This window comes from Brassica oleracea, chromosome C1 (assembly GCF_000695525.1).
Source record: "Brassica oleracea var. oleracea cultivar TO1000 chromosome C1, BOL, whole genome shotgun sequence".
NCBI classification, from domain to species: Eukaryota; Viridiplantae; Streptophyta; class Magnoliopsida; order Brassicales; family Brassicaceae; genus Brassica; species Brassica oleracea.
This window is the reverse complement of record NC_027748.1, coordinates 14,706,513-14,723,292: the sequence shown is the minus strand read 5'-3', so window position 1 is coordinate 14,723,292 and position 16,780 is coordinate 14,706,513. Positions and strand designations below refer to the sequence as shown.

Sequence of the window (16,780 nt, the reverse complement as noted above, 5' to 3'; positions counted from 1 at the left end):
TGAGGTGCTGGAGAATCCCACCCCACTGTGGGAGGATTTTGTAGTTGGAAAATTCTTGGATCTGGCTCCTCATGTTGCCAAGGTTCACATGGTCCTTAACAGGATATGGAAGTATGGTGATCCGTCAACAAGGGTGGAGGTCTACAAAGTTAATTCTACTACGATGAGATTCAAGGTTTCAAGTCTGAAAGCTAGAGAAAAGATTCTTCGTCGAGGAATGTGGAACATTGCAGGGGTTCCAATGGTTGTCCAGAAATGGTCACCGAAATCGGAGGAAGAAAAACAGGAGGAGGAAGCGGTTCCTATGTGGGTGCATCTAGAGAAGGTTCCACTCCATATGTACTCTTGGGAAGGAATCAGTTTCTTCACTAGTACAGTTGGTTTCCCGGTGAAGTTGCACCCTGAAACTATAGCCTGTACAAATTTTGATGTGGCAAAAGTCTTTGTGAAAGTGGATGTAACTAAGGCTCTTCCGAAAGAAATCACTTTCTTTAAGGATGGTAATCAGTTTACAGTGAGATACTACTATCCAGGTCTGCCAGTAAGATGCAAAAACTGTGATAAATGGGGTCATGGTGAAGCAGCTTGCACGAGAAAGGTGAAGGATATGAAGGAAAAGGTGGGTGGTGGTACTGTTGAGAATGGTGGGAGCAGTGAAGAAGTAAATGATGAGGTCCACAATGTAAAAGTTGTATCTGGAGAAACGGATATTGAAGAAGTTGTAGTAGAAGATAGGAATGAGGGAAGCAGAAGTGCGCTGCTATTGGAGGAAAAGATGCAGAATGAAGGGTTGGTGAACAAAGATACTGGTGCGAGTGGAGGTAAAGAAAGAAACGCATGGTCTCTAGTACCTCCGGGGAAAGTTGGTAGATTATCTGTTGCTACTAAAAATACTAAGGAGGTGCAGATATCTGCTTCGAAATTCTCGATATTAAGTATGGATGATAAGGAAGAAGGGGAGATTTTGGGTGATGAGAAGCTTCAAAGTGATGATGGTATTGATGAAGGAGACTTGTTAGAAGATACTATGGTCGATCAACAAGTTCGAGAGGAGGTTAAAACAGGAAGAAGAGGTCGGAAACCTAAGGCTCTGGAAAATCCAGTAAAGAGCATAAGGTCTTCTCGACGCAAAAACTAAAATGGCGAGTTTCTTTTGGAATGTACGCGGATTCAATAAAAAATTAAAGCAATCTTTGGTACAGGAGTGGGTGAGGAGTAATAATATGTAGTTTGGGTGTGTTTTGGAGACTAGAGTAAAGGAGATTAAGGCGGAGGTTTTTTTAAAAAAGGTTTTTAAAGATTGGTTTCATTTGACAAACTATGAACATAGTGGTGGAGGGAAAATTTGGTTTATTTGGAAGGAAGAGGTTCGTGTCACTCTGGTGTACAAGTCTGATTAGTTCCTTACATGTTCGATTGGGTTGCCAGATGAGGAGGAGTTCTTTTATACTTGTGTGTATGCGAGGAATTTGGGAGAAGAAAGGAAGGAGTTGTGGGAAGATATTTGTCATCATCAGAGTTCTGCTTTGTTTCATAACAAGGCTTGGATTATTGTTGGTGATTTTAATGAAATATTGGATGCTACAGAGAATTTAGTGTTTGAAAGTAATGGTAGACTGCCGAGTGGAATGAGAGATTTTCAAAGGATGGTGATGCATTGTAATCTTTCGGATATGGGTTATCAGGGACCACTTTTTATTTGGTGTAATAAGTGTGAGGATGGAGTAATATGTAAGAAGTTGGATAGAGTTTTGCTAAATGATGTGGCATTACTTCGATTTCCAAATGCTTACTCAGTCTTTGAGTCAGGAGGCTGTTCTGACCACATGAGGTGTAAGGTTCAAGTTCTTCCGCCAAAAGAGAAGATGAGAAGGCCAAAAGAGAAGATGTGCTAGGACATCTGCCAAGCTTTCTACCGATGGTTAAAGGATTTTGGGATTCCACTCCAAGTATGTTTCACTCTACTTCTGCCATGTATCAGTTTTCTAAGAAGCTAAAGAACCTGAAACTAGTCATCAGAGAGTTGGGTAGAGAGAAATTGGGCAATCTTACAAAGAAAGCAAAGGACGCTCATACTGTCTTGTGTGGAAAGCAGGAAGTTACTCTTACAAGACCAAGTAATATCTCAATTCATGAAGAAGCAGAGGCTTACGAGAGGTGACTTTATGTGGCAGGCTTAGAGGAGGAGTTCCTTCAACAGAAAGCTAAGCTTCACTGGTTGGATAAAGGAGATCAGAATAATAAGACTTTCCACAGCTCAATTACTCTCGTCAGGCACAGAATGCGATCAGAGAGATCAAATGTCAAGATGGCAGCATTGTTACAGGACAGTTTGGGGTGAAAGCTGAAGCAGAGAGATTCTTCTCAGAGTTTCTCAACCAATCTCCTGTCACTTATGTGGGTACTTCTATTGAAGAGCTGCGAGAGATTTTGGATTTTCGATGTTCTGAAGAGGACTGCCGTATGCTGGTGGAAGATGTAACAGAAGAGGAGATATGCAAGGTCTTGTTTGCTATGCCATCAAACAAGTCCCCTGGTCCTGATGGCTATCCAAGTGAATTTTTTAAATTGGCTTGGTCAGTTATTGCTAAGGATTTTACAGTTGCTGTCCAGTCAGTGTTTCGGTTTGGGTTCCTTCCTAAAGGGGTGAATTCGACGATCTTGGCGCTGGTTCCTAAAAAAACAGATTCGATGGAGATGAGGGACTATCGCCCTATAGCATGCTGTAACGTGCTATACAAGGTGGTGTCGAAAATCCTTGCAAATAGACTTAAGTTGCTTCTTCCGAGGGTTGTTGTAGAGAATCAGTCAGCTTTTATAAGGGGTAGACTTCTCTTGGAGAATGTATTGTTGGCTTCAGAGCTGGTAAAGGATTACCATAAAGAAGATGTCTCTCCAAGATGTGTGATGAAGATCGATATTTTGAAAGCTTTTGATTCTGTACAATGGGATTTTGTGCTTCAGATTATGGAAGCTTTGGGAATTCCTGGTCAGTTTATAAGGTGGATCAAGCTCTGTATTACTACTCCCTTGTTTTCTGTCCAAGTAAATGGTGAGTTGGCGGGTTATTTCCAAGTACAAGAGGGCTGAGGCAGGGTTGTTCTCTATCCCCTATCTCTTTGTCTTGTGTATGAATGTCCTATCACTCAAGATTGACAAAGCAGTTATGGAGAAGAAATTTCAGTTTCACCCTCGGTGTAAAGCTCTCTCGCTTACTCATCTCTGCTTCGCTGATGATCTTATGGTATTTGTTGAAGGCTCAAAAAGATCTATAGAAGGGACGTTATTTGTTTTTTGGGGAGTTTGCTAAGTGGTTTAGTCTGAATATTAGCATGGAGAAGTCCACGGTGTTTATGGCAGGAGTAATAGAAGAAGAAAGGAGTAGAATATTGAGAAATTTTCCCTTTGCTGAAGGTAAGCTCCCAGTTCGCTATCTTGGTCTTCCTTTGATGACTAAAGCAATGTGTAAGCACGGCTATGTTTCTCTGGTAGAAAGAGTCCGAAGTAGGATCAGTACTTAGACTTGTCACTTCCTCTCTTATGCAGGACGGCTTCAGCTGATCAATGCGGTTCTTATGAGCATAGTTAACTTTTGGGCTGGGGTCTTTAGGTTACCGAGCAAATGTATAAAGGAGGTAGAACAGCTCTGTGCTTCTTTTCTCTGGTTTGGGCCTGTTCTTAAAACTTCAGGTGCAAAGGTAGCATGGAGAGATATCAGTAAACCAAAAGCTGAAGGAGGTTTGGGCATAAGAAGTTTGAAAGAGGTGAATAAAGTGTATGGGTTGAAGCTTGTCTGGAGGTTAATGTTGGGAACCTCATTATGGAGCAAGTGGATCCAGATTTATATACTTAAAAAGAAGAGTTTTTGGGAAGTTAAAGCGAACAGTCAAGGGGGGTCTTGGATGTGGAGAAAGCTTTTAAAGTTGAGGGATGTGGCTCAAGAGTTCTATCATAAGGAGGTGGGTAACGGTCGTCATACTTCTTTCTGGTTCGATAAGTAGTCGGATAAGGGGAGGTTGTTCGATCTCTTGGGTGATCGAGGCATGATTGATACATGGGTGAGGAAAGATGCAACATTAGAGGAAGTTGTTCGGTGTGCTAGGAGAAGAAGGAAGCACAGAAATGTAGCTCTAAATGAAATTGAAGCTGAGTTGAATATGGTGAAGGAGAAGTTGAGGCATAATGTAGAGGATGTTATCAAGTGGAAAGGGAAGTATGGCTATAGGGAACGCTTCTCCACGTCTGAAACTTGGATGATGATCAGAGAAACATATAGTCCATGTTCGTGGGCAAAGGGAGTTTGGTTCTCTCATGCGACGCCAAAGTTTTCTTTCATAACCTGGCTGGCGATGTTAAACAGACTAGCCACTATGGATAGGATTTCTAAGTGGAGTCTGGGTGTTGACACAACTTGTGTATTATGTAAGAATGCTGTCGAGACTAGAGATCACTTATTCTTCCAATGTGACTACTCCTCTCAACTTTGGAAGCAGCTCACTCTTGGTATCTTACGTAATGCTCATTCAAACAGTTGGTCTGCTATCATACCTCTTTTATCAGACAATTCTAGGGGAGTGAAAAGTACTTTCTGTGTCAGATACTCCTTTCAAGCAGCCATTTATGCATTGTGGAGGGAGAGAAACAGGATTAAGCATGGTGAAAAGCCTATGGCCATTGCTATATTACAGAAGCTTGTGGATAAGGGAGTAAGGAATAAGCTTAGCTTGTTGCAAACGCAGAGAAGAAGAGGCATGGTTGATGGTCTCTAATTTTGGTTTGGTTATAGAGTGTAGATAAAAATCTTGATATGGGGGGTTTAAAAGTTGATTAGGAGCAAGAGTTTTTTAATTTGTCCACACTTGATGTAAAAATGCTTTTTTGGTGAATAAATTTAACATTCATTCAAAAAAAAAAAAGGGTTTAACGTGTCGAACATCTGGGCCGAGTCTTCGAGTCGTACTTCTAGCCGCCGACCAGTCAAGCCGAACTCGTCGACCGAGCTCGTGGAACCGACTTCATGTGCGGAGCTCTTTATTTGGCAGACCTTGTGAATAGATGAAATCCATCTCCAACAACTGAGTCATTTGACTTTCCTTCTAAATACCATCACTAGTAAAAACAACGAACTCATTCTGGTCTCCAACCGCCTGGTGAGTAATGTCTGGTTCTGAACACAGATGTATTTTTAATCTTTTATCTCCAAACGCTCTAGCAACAGCTAGCTGCCCATCCACTCGCAGAACATCCCCTGTAGCACGTCATGAAAGTTAATATACGCATCTGGTACCAAAATCATAGGTAGTCAAGTAACTAATATATACACACAGCTCTTTTACCTGGAATATTGGATACAAAGCCACCTATTTTCTCTATGTATTTCCTCTCATTACTTGGTTCATGATCAACTGAGAGCTGATGTGCAACTCCATTCCTAGACATCACTGCCCTTGAGTCTCCAAATTTAGCAACCATTAGCTTTTGACTATCTATTGGTATCACCGTTGCAGCAGTTGACCCGCCTTTACCAAGCTTAAGAGACTGCTGCAGTATCACTGCATCTGTGGGTATTCTTCCACATCTTGATTTTTCCTCTTCTCATGGCAGGAGAGTCGATCCTCAGAACCCGACATTTACCCAATAATTCAGAGTAGAACAATAGAGTTAGTTCTGCAACCACACAAGATCAAAAGATCCATAAACAAACACTGTGTTTGCCCACACACTACAAGAAAAATGCGTTTTAATTGCAGACGAATAACGCTATATAACGATACAGATACTATATCGGTTTTTGAAGCGCTGTATCATCGCCTGTCATAATAGGTCAGAAACATTAGATAGCGGATTTTTACTCTGTTATCATATTCTCGTATATTATAGCGTTTTTCTGTATGCAATTAAATAGTCTTTAATAGCATGTTTTTTTTGTTATTATTTACATTAAAACTATTTATTTTAGAATTATTTTTTAGTTAATTATTTAAAAATAAAAACATAATTAAAATTTAAAATTAATTCATAGAATTAAATTTTCTTTATTATTTAAATTTATCTATAATTAAATTGGTTTACAAAAATATAAAAAATAAATCTAATTAAACAATAAACCAACAAACCAAATAAACCAAAAATAAACCAAGCTTTAACCTAATTACTACCAAACGCCGCCGTACCAACACCACCTTCGTTGTCTTCTTCATCTTCCAATCCTCACCCGCCGCACCACCACCTTCGTCGTTGTGTTCTTCCATGACCTTCGTCATCGTATCCAGCCATGATTCTTCTTCTGCTTCGTCGTGGGATTTGAGAGGCAAGTTGCAGAGAGGAGGCATACTCGTCGTCGCATCCAGCCACCTTGGTCTTCGTCGTCATTTTCTCCTCTCCATGAAGCTTTCTCGTCGTCTCCTGGTCGTCTTCTCCAAGGAACTTGAGAGGAGGCGTACATAGGCCAGGTGCAGAGATTTTCAGTGACTATTGTACAGAGGCGTCGTCATGTCTCCTCTACGAGATTCTTCATCTCTCAACTCCTGGACCCAACCTCCAATCAAAATCAAATCTAATCGTTTTGTTTCCATGAATGAACAGAGACAAAGATATTGAACAGAGGCGTAAAAATTGTAAAGAAAGAAAAAAGAGAAGTGTGAGACCGTAGAACCCAAAAAAAAAAAAGAGATCTCAGATCTATCGGGAGTGAGAAAAGAGAGGGAGTGATTTTAGACCTTCAGATCAAAACAAATCAATGGCTAAAAAGTGTGATCCTTGGCAAAAAAAAATTAACCAATGAGAGAAAATGTCGAAGATAAATAAAAGAACAAATTTTAACCTTTAGATTAGAATCAATCAATGGCCACAAAAAAAAGACAATAAAAATTGTTTTTACATTTCTTTTTAACTGTTTTAAAAAAATTCTAAATTTAAAGATTATATATTATAATTTAACATTTGAAATATAAATTTTGATTTGCATTTTGTGGTTATACACTTTTTTTTTAAACTGCGTAATAGGGTTTGTATAATTATATTGTATAAAGGGTTATGTTTATGATTTACGGGTTTATAGTTTTGAGAGTATAAGTGTTAAGTTCTTATATAAATATTTTGTGATTAAGATTCAGATTTGAAATTTGCTAAATAATTAAAATTTAGATTCGAATTTTATATTTAGTAAATGTATGGTTTTATATATGCTTGGTGTTAGGGTATAGGGTATAGAGTTTGACTGAAGAATAAAAGTTTGTGTGTTTGGAAGTTATATATTAAAACTAAAAAGAATAAATTTTGAGTTTAAGTTTTATATTTGAAGTTACAGTATGATGTTAAAATAGAGTTTAAAGTTTGTAATTAGAGTTTAGGGTTTAAAAACTTGTTTTAGGATTTAAGGATTCAAAAACCAAACATAGCGTTTTTAATCATGTTTTGCTATTAAACCCAAGTGTTACATATAAAACCATACGTTATCATAGCGTTTCCAAATATACCACTCTATCGTAGCGTTTCCAAATATACAAACGCTATCTAAAACGAACGGGTATATCAAACATAGCACAATCGTAAAAATCGCTATTCTGGTATGCTATTAAAACCCTTTTTTTTTGTAGTGACAGATTCTTTAAAACAAAGTCAGTAAGAAAGAATTAAACTTTCAACACTTCTAATTATCGAACCTCGCAGATTCCTTCACACTTATGAACAAAAAGCTCAGACATTTAAACTATCACAAACACAAGAGGAATCAAAAATGACCATTTAGGGACAAAATCTTCAGACATAACCATGAAGTTGCAGTTTTTATATCATTACATGCTAAAAGGAAAGTCAAAATCAACCACCAGCTAAAAGAGAAGCTGATTCCAAGTTAAAGTGTTGGAGGTGGGTTACACACTCATCAATGCCCGATCCAACTTATTTAAGTTCCATTAGCGGCCCAAAACTTGGAAAGCTAACAGATAAAAGTAAGGAACAACATCTGACCAAGCGAGCTCGAGCCCATACTCTCGACAGGCGTGCTGACCGGTCATAGAAGTACGGGTGATACAGTGATTCACATTAAATGCCTAGGGACGAAGTGAGCTGAACTCGTGTCGCAGCAAATATATGACCTCATTCTGACAAATACCTAATATATGATCTCATCACGAAGGACGGCGAGCTGTCTTTTGTCTTATCTGGAGTGTCTTTTGGCTATAAAATAAGACTTTTGCTAATCGAGCAAACGACTGACTTTTCTCCTGAGCGAGCAGAGAATAGAAAATACATAAGTGATCTCAATACTTTCGTGAGAGCGAGCTCGATTCAAAAATCGAATCATTTCACTTTTGTAACCCCTTTTTTAACTTCGATTTATTTCTAATATAAACGAGATTTTCAACCCATTTTGTCTCTTAATAATTTCTTAAATATAAACCCGAACTCACTCTTAAACATCAAGACATAGAAGAACTAAAACGAGTCAAATCATATGGCCAAGCAACAAAAGGGTAGCTGGGAATAGGCCAGATCAGATCAAGGAGATCTCACAGTAAAAAGAAGAATCAAATAGGTAATTAGTACCTTCATCCTAGGGAGAATTATCTCTGCCTGCCATTCTAAGAAAAACATGAGACGGTTCTTCTGCGTGATGGTTGAAGTGAAACAAGAATGGAGACCGATGAAACAAAGCCGAAACATAGAGAGAGGAAAGAGAAAAATTTTCTCTCTTTAGTCTCTCCCATCCGTCACCAAACCCTAAAACCTCCGCCGTGCGCCACCGTTCCAAGGGGACTGACGGTACCTTTTTCCGTTTGTCCCCCCCCCCTCGGTTCGTTTTCATCTCAACCACTTCCACTGACTCTATCAACCGTCGTCATCTCCTTCTTGTCGCGTTGTCTCTGGATCTCTGCTCTTTGGCAGATCTAATCGGAAGTGGTGGTGTGTATCACCCTTCTCTGGAGCACGAACAAGGCGGTGACAGATTGAGAACCTCAGTGGCCTTGCTTTCTCTCCCCTTACAGGCTGTCAGCGTCAGATCTGTGTAGATCTGAACTCCAAGAAAGTGACTTCGAAGCGTCGCTGCCTTCCTTTCACCTTCGTTCTTGCCTCCTGACATCTCAATAAGGTGATGATTCAAGGCTTGTAGAGCCTCTCCTCAGGGACTCTGTTTCCTTCGAGAAAGTCGGAGCAGTGGTTCTCCGCCGAGAGCCTCTTACCTTTACTTCTAGCATCTGCAACCATGGTAATCTTCTAGAATGGCTTTTGTCTCTGTGTTTATGCTTCTAGTGGTTGGATTCTAGTGTTCTTTGAGGACAGAACCAGGGTGCTCCCTTGAGGTCGTGACGTTAGAGATGAAGCCGTCTCCTAGATGCGCCTGCTTGTGAGGAGTCCTTAGGCTCCTCCCGTTCGTCAACTCCCTCTTCATGCTCCGGGTTGTGTTGCTTCTAGGCAGTTTAGATGTTGGTGCTATCTTGTGTCGCATGGCCGGTTTAGGGGAGCTAATCTACCGCCTGTGCTTGTAAGGAATCGTGTTTCATTGTCAGCAATAACATCTCGGCTTGCTTAGGAGGGTTTTACCCGTGTGGCTGTTGGTCTGATTTCAACGAAGCCCACCTCAGCTAGCACCAGAGTGGTAGACCAGGCCCTCCGTGTCGCAGCTCGAGAGAACCTCTGGGTTTGGCATCGGCAAATTCGGATCTGTTCAGCTTTCTCCTCCATCCATCGGTTGCTCCAAGGATTAGGAAGGCATGTATGGGAACGTATGCAGCTGCAAGAGATAAAAATGTAGCTCCAAGGTCTGTTAGTGTACAGATGAAACTTAGTAGCTTTGTGATTCAATGAGTTTTTTTTATCTTTTTTGCGGTTCCTTGAATCGGAAATGCTTCCGAGCAGATCAGATTACAAGATCTTTGTAATCAAACTTTCATTACGTTTTAATGATATTTACATCTTTAGCAAAAAAAAAAGAATGGAGACCGAAAGGGGTTTATGAAAAAAATGGTTTTGACTTTTGATGTAAAAAAATGTGAACTAGTACTAGCAGGTGACTCTGTAACAGTATCGCCAGCGTCGTCCAATGGCAACGCGTTCTCTCCAACTGACTTTTCTTCTTTGTTTTAATAAACGATATCGTTTCTCTTATACTTTGTAACCATGTTAAATGTTCATTCTGATTTTTACTACGGTAAAAACTCTATAAATTAATACTTAAAAATTATGAATTCGATAAATTAATAAAAATTTATGGTTTCAAATTGGACCGATGTAAGATATGACATAATTCGATAAACTAATAGATAATAATAATTAGAAAAATATTTGGTAAATATATGATCTCACTAAAATCATAAAGTAATAATTACTACATATATAAATTTTATATATACATATAAATTTTTATCTCTAATTTTATTTTTAGTTTTATCGAATGACTTATAAAGGTGAATTTATATTATATGATATGTATTCATCATATATAAAATATATACATAATCTAATAAAAATAGTTAGAATTTAAATCTATAACCTCTAACCAATATATAATATCATGAGTAGAATATTTTTATTTTTATGCACCAAATTTTCTTTAAAAATAAATAAAGAAAAAATATTTTTTCTTAAATTAATAAATTCTCATAATTCCAACATTATTAATTAATACAGTTTTTACTGTAATTAGAACTTAGTGTAGTGTACTCACATACGTCACTGTGATGGAAACTCGGATCGATCAATTTCTCTCTTTTTTGCACAATACGGATTGATCAATTTCTCAAAACTTGAGTTATCCCAAGATTTAAATGAATTTTCATTTGATTGTCAAGATGATAAAGATCTATATGATCAATCACACACACATAAACGAGGGGCCAAGGAGTTGGTGATCTGTCTAATCAAGGCTTTGCTAATAAAGTTAGTGATTAGTTTTGAATCCCTCTTTCTTGATTAATCACACACATCTAACTAGAAACTCAAATCACATAAACTAAGAGATATGATCTTTCATAAGATTCATCACAATATATATTTAGAGAGAGATCTATAAGACATTCACATGTGATTCATATTTGGTTACATTCGGGCTTGGATCTTGGTCGCATCTTACACATCTTATTTTCCAAGTTACCTCTAACTCCATGCATTCACACGGTTTACCTACCCGTCCCTTCTCCTTCTTCTTCTCCAGTCCCTGCAACTACATGCAAAAACACGGGACCCACCGGTTCATTACGGTGAAAAATCGGAAAAACAAAAACAAAAGAAAAAAAACGAGTTACAAGAATCAATTAATTACAGCAACTGGAGACGTGAGCTTGAGGACGTTATTCAAGTGGCTCACTCCCCTACAGTACTGTGGAGAAGGTTGCATAGACATTCCCTCAATGAAGCTTTCGAACATGTCCCTACACAGCTCTTCGTCATTCCTTGAAACCGCTGACGTGATTAAGGCCATGAGCAATAAAGTACGATGCATCATTAGTTTATTTGCAGCCAAAGAAATTCGATGATCTGTGCTTCGTCAAAATTTGATCTCTATATAATAATATAATGATTAATAAGTTTTATAATATACGATGGTAATTGATTTAAAGAATCATGCAACCCTCGTGCTCCCGTCGTAAGTATTCATGCAAATTGTATAGATTAATTTGTTAGACCTGACATGTCTTTTTTTTTTTTTTTTTTTTATTATTTTTCTCACTTCATTTTTCAAGTGGTACTTGGCCTTAAATTCATGCAATACTCTGTGAAGTTGTCTTTTTATCTTAGTTATGTGACGTCTTGCCAACAAAAGTAAATTACAAAGATATAAAAGTTTTGACAGAAAAACCGACTTTCTCTCTCCTCCCCGACTTTCTCTCTCACGTCCAAATCGAAATCTGAGTTCTCCCCCGGCGTCCGGTGGCGCGTGCGCGCGCGTGCCGGCGCCGGAGGCCACACCGTTTTAGTTTCAGTTTCCTCGTTTTGCTGCTGCTTCGTCTGTCTCACTCTCCTTCGATATGCACGACGTCCTGGGCTAAGGTTTGGTTCCGGAGAGGGCTCCGCTGCAGAGGAGATGCGGCTCTGGTGGCCTCTTTGCTTTCTCTGGGGCTTTGGCGAGAAGGGTGAGCGATGGACGAAGACTGCAGTCGGCTTTTTGGGCTCAGGATCGAGGTTAATTTTTCTCTCTCAGATCTCGTCCGGTCGTCTCTGTTCGTGAGGAGAAAGAAAGGTTTGGCTCATTCAGGGCTTCGGTGGATCTCCGCCTCGGTTCCAGGAGGTTAATCGGCTCTCGACGGTGACGTCAAGCACTGGGTGCCTCTCTCCTTAGCTGTTGTGTGCGCCGGTGGGTTTCGCTACCACGGTGGCGTGTCGTGTGCTTGAGTACGAAGGTGGTGGTGCTTGAGTTCAGTCTGGCTCGCGTCGGCTTTGTCAGCGGTTTTAACGGGCGGTCGTCTATGCCGCTCAGTGACCGTTTGTATTGGCCTCTACACTTCGGACTTTCTCTTCTAGGTTTCCTGATTTGTTGAGCTCCGTAGGATTTTGTCTCACTAGGAGTGTGCCCTCGTTCTTATTCATGCCTTTGCTGTGGCGAGTGAAGGCGTCTAGCAGCTCCAGTTTCAGTTTGTCGGTTCTCGGCGACTACAAGCGTAGTGGTGGCTCTCGTGTCTTTCGCCACCGCGTTATTATGTTTGGTCTTCGCTCACATCCCAGCATCACTAAGGTTCGCTTGAGGTTTTGGTGGTGGTGTGCGGGAAAATTGTGTGCAGGTTGGGTTCAGATCAGGGAGTACGGAGGTTGCGGCCCGTTTTTGCTCGGATCGGCATCGTGTTCAGGTTGCCTCCATGCCTAATAAATGCTTGGGTTGGTTATCGTGGGTGTGCTAGGCCGCTACTGTGGTTGTCTATTCGTGTGTGCAGGTACTATGAGGTCTTCGGCGACCTGTTCTCAGGTGGGTCATTATCTTTAAAAGCGGATTCATGGGGGAGGCCAAAATTACCGGGTTCCGACTCTCGGTTGAACTTGGCTCATCTTTCTGCGGCAAGCAGTAGGTCGACTTAGTCGAAGCCGCTGGATAGCGCTTTGGTTGTTGTGTCTGCCCCTGTTATGACTTGCTTGAGTTTGTGTTTAGATTTTTTTATTTTCTCTGTTTCTTGTCATTCTCTGTAATTCTGTCGAAAATTTGAAAGCTTGGTAATAATATCTTTACATTTTTACCAAAAAACAAAAGTAAATTACAAAGAAACTATTGGATTAACACTGTTAGTTTATGCTTATATGTTTTTGTTTTCATTTGATAAAGACATAAATTAAAACCCTTTAGCTAATAACTTAATATCATAGCAGCTTATGTTAAAGCTTGAAATATCAAAGATTAGTTTCCTTGGGTTGTAAGCGAGTGAGTGCTATAATTACAATCCTAAGATTTTGGTCTTCAAGTGTCAGCCTCAGATCCCACTTAAACCACTTTAGATAGCTACAAGTAAGGAGTTGAGTCCTTTTCCTTGATTGAGCTTATGCCACTACTTAATGCATCCTCTCTGCAATCCTTGCTCCAAAGACTGAAACTTCTAAAATGTTCTCTCTATATAAATCGTTATTCACTCCAAACAAAGGATCCATAACTTGTTTTCCAATGGCTCTTTCTATTACATTTCATGCCCTTACCTCACTTCTTCTCTTTCATGTCTCTCTCGTATCAACCGCAACGCACACCCCTCACCACCACGCAAGTCACTCCTCAAACCATCTTCAGAAAGCGCACCGTGCACTTCAAGCATGGAAGAAGGTCATATATTCGGATCCAAAGAACTTGACAGGAGACTGGGTCGGTCCTTCAGTCTGCAGCTACACTGGCATCTTCTGTGCCCCATCCCCTTCCGACCCAAACACTCTAGTTGTCGCTGGAATCGATCTCAACCACGGAGACATCGCTGGTTTCCTCCCCGAACCCATTGGCCTTCTCTCTGACCTCGCTCTCATCCATCTCAACAGCAACCGTTTCTGCGGCATCCTTCCTCGTTCATTGTCCCAACTATCATTACTCTATGAGCTAGACCTCAGCAACAACCGCTTCGTAGGCCCTTTTCCAGATGTTGTCCTCTCACTCCCTTCTCTAAAGTACCTCGACCTTCGTTACAACGAGTTCGAAGGTCCTTTGCCTCCAAAACTCTTCAGCAACCCTCTCGACGCCATTTTCGTGAACAACAACAGGTTAACAAGCCTCATACCCAGAGAGTTCACTGGAACAACCGCCTCTGTTGTCGTCTTTGCCAACAATGATTTCAGCGGTTGTCTGCCTCCTACCATATCTCACTTTGCAGATACTTTAGAAGAGCTTCTCCTAATCAACTCAAGCTTGTCCGGGTGTCTACCTCCAGAAGTTGGGTATCTCTACAAGCTAAGAGTCCTTGACATGAGCTACAACAGTTTAGTTGGTCCTGTGCCTTACAGTCTCGCTGGGCTTGGCCATCTTGAGCTGCTGAATCTGGACCATAACATGTTCACTGGCGCTGTCCCTCTTGGAGTCTGCGTTCTGCCTAGCCTGCAGAACCTTACCGTCTCTGATAACTATTTCTCTGAAGAAGAAGGCATCTGCAGGAACCTTACTTCCAGAGGAATAGTCTTTGACGATAGCAATAACTGTCTGCCTGACAAACCCCACCAACGGAGCCACAAAGTCTGTGAAGATGTACTTGACCACCCTGTAGACTGCTATGACCATGAATGCTCAGCCGTGGCTCCTCAGGCGTCTCCGTTTGCTGCAGGACCTTCCCTTGCTCCTGCTCCTGCTCCTGCTCCAGCCTACACATAGGGATTCACAAGAAATGTGAGGAATATTGGGTTGTGGGTGAAAGAATATTCACTAAGATTGTAACATTATACAGTTTAAACAGAACAGAGTGTCTATCCGTCTTTACTAAAAGAACCAGCACCACCTGTTTCATATTGTTTGACATACAGCTAAAACATCCCACAACTATTTGACAAAATATTCAATTAGAAAGCATGGTTCCACAAAGGCCAAGCAATTATCACAGAGCTTCAATATAGTCAATGGTGGGCAATTCACTAAAGTGTGATCAGCTCAATAGTGATAAGAAGATAAATCTAAAACACAAACCTGGTCGCTCCATTATCGAGTTTCGAACTCTGATCCCAAAACCCCTAGAGGTTCCAGCTTTTCCATCTCACAACTTCTAGTGAAACTAGGGTTTGGGTTTTCTGCAGACTGTAGAGGAAGCAGTAGAAGATTGTTGGCTGTATCAGAAGCTAAATAGACGTGGCTGAAGAATATTTTGAAGCTTCACAATTAGCTCCTCTCTAAGCTAGGCATACTGAAGAAAGCATCCATTCACTTATAGAAATAGTTGGGCTTTAAAAGTAGAGGATGAAATGTGTTATGTTACGTTGACAAAAAAAAGAAAAGAAATGTGTTATGTTACATGAAAATAGTAGAAAGTTTATTCTAATATTGCCCAACTAGTTGGGCTGTAAATATAGAGGATAAAATCTTTAAAGCCTTTCTTTTAACATACTTGATCATTTACAAAAGCACATTAGTTTTTTAATTATTTTGAACTCGTAGTTGGTTTTTTAGGCTTTTAGCTCATTTGTATACTTTCTGTCCAGAGTTAAGACTCTCTTTTTTCTTATATAAAATGAAGACAATACGTTACGCAAGTTATTTAAAAAAAAAAATTAAATTTCAGCTTTATATTAAATGACTGACAAATTAGAAGATCTAGTTTCAAATGGTTGTTTGTGATTTGAGGAGGGAGTAAATAAAAATTGTGAAAAGAAGAGAGATGGCCGTTAAGTCCATTGCATGTTGAAACGTGTGAAGAAAACAAAAGAGGAGCAAAACTTGAAACGCTTCTTATTAATTTTGCATGTTCTCTAGAGAGTCGAAGTTGATGCAGCCAAAAGTTAACGGCTATGACTTCTCTACTTTCACTATAAATACGCACTGAAGAGCAACACACATTTCAAGAGACTGATTTATTTGAGGTCTAGTCAAAGTTTGGAGAGATGGGTTTGATCAAAAGGTTTGATGCTTATTTGATGACTGTGATGTTAATGAGTTTAGGGTTATTTGCAATTGGGTTTTCAAATGGGTACAAGTTCTATGTTGGTGGGAGAGATGGTTGGGTCCTTACTCCATCCGAGGACTATTCTCATTGGTCTTATCGAAGCCGGTTTCAGGTCAATGACACTCTTTGTAAGTCTCTCTCTCTCTCTCTTCTCTTCTACATACACATTCATGTGTTAATGTCATAATAATAACATCATAATTCATGATACTATATATCAACTAATTTGACTTTTGATTTTGCTAGATTTTAAGTACCCTAAGGGGAAAGATTCAGTGTTGGAGGTGAGTGAAGAAGAATTCAACACATGCAACACTACTCACCCAATAACCTCCCTCACGGACGGAGACTCTCTCTATGTTCTTAGCCGCTCAGGTCCGTTCTTTTTTGTCAGCGGCAACTCAGAAAATTGTCTCAAAGGTCAGAAGCTACCCGTGAAGGTCATGTCCGCCGCCCACCACAGCCACAGTCCTCGCCAGCCATCTCCATCGCCCTCACCGTCACCGACTCTGTCTCCAAGCCATCAGGCTTTGTCATCTCCAGCGCCTTCTCCGAGAGTGGTTCTTTCTGAATCTGAAGCTCTTGCTCCGGCTCCAGGACCAGCGAAAGCTCACAATTCGGCCGGTTTGGTGAGTCCTAGGGCGGTCTCTCTAGGATTGGTTCTCGTGGTTATTATAAGTTTCGTGGTTTAGAGTTATAATGGCGAGGGTAATAAATCCTCCATAATTGAGTTTAAT

At 40.2% G+C, this 16,780-nt stretch overlaps 5 protein-coding genes across 5 annotated transcripts; 3 read left to right on the top strand and 2 right to left on the bottom strand.

Moving 5' to 3' along the window:
• The first annotated feature begins 1,918 nt into the window (after positions 1-1,918).
• LOC106332629 lies at positions 1,919-4,769 on the top strand. Its single transcript, XM_013771115.1, has 7 exons — positions 1,919-2,098; positions 2,275-2,865; positions 2,965-3,045; positions 3,152-3,244; positions 3,611-3,635; positions 3,691-3,959; positions 4,002-4,769. Exons 1-7 carry the CDS (start codon positions 1,919-1,921, stop codon positions 4,767-4,769), a joined length of 2,007 nt encoding a protein of 668 aa, XP_013626569.1.
• Positions 4,770-5,096: 327 nt separating this feature from the next.
• Positions 5,097-6,332, bottom strand: LOC106332619 (probable protein phosphatase 2C 58). Its single transcript, XM_013771103.1, has 4 exons — positions 6,215-6,332; positions 5,635-5,667; positions 5,337-5,558; positions 5,097-5,248 (listed from the first exon to the last, which is right to left on the bottom strand). Exons 1-4 carry the CDS (start codon positions 6,330-6,332, stop codon positions 5,097-5,099), a joined length of 525 nt encoding a protein of 174 aa, XP_013626557.1.
• Positions 6,333-10,853: 4,521 nt separating this feature from the next.
• On the bottom strand, positions 10,854-11,489 carry LOC106302292. Its single transcript, XM_013738834.1, has 2 exons — positions 11,264-11,489; positions 10,854-11,164 (listed from the first exon to the last, which is right to left on the bottom strand). The coding sequence occupies exons 1-2, from the start codon at positions 11,444-11,446 to the stop codon at positions 11,009-11,011; spliced, it is 339 nt and encodes a 112-aa protein (XP_013594288.1). The 5' UTR covers positions 11,447-11,489; the 3' UTR covers positions 10,854-11,008.
• Positions 11,490-13,403: 1,914 nt separating this feature from the next.
• On the top strand, positions 13,404-14,921 carry LOC106296373 (pollen-specific leucine-rich repeat extensin-like protein 1). The gene has a single exon (XM_013732502.1). It carries the CDS (start codon positions 13,526-13,528, stop codon positions 14,762-14,764), a length of 1,239 nt encoding a protein of 412 aa, XP_013587956.1. The 5' UTR covers positions 13,404-13,525; the 3' UTR covers positions 14,765-14,921.
• A 1,019-nt stretch (positions 14,922-15,940) lies between these two features.
• Positions 15,941-16,780, top strand: LOC106300895 (early nodulin-like protein 2). The gene is made up of 2 exons (XM_013737156.1): positions 15,941-16,171; positions 16,290-16,780. The coding sequence occupies exons 1-2, from the start codon at positions 15,982-15,984 to the stop codon at positions 16,733-16,735; spliced, it is 636 nt and encodes a 211-aa protein (XP_013592610.1). The 5' UTR covers positions 15,941-15,981; the 3' UTR covers positions 16,736-16,780.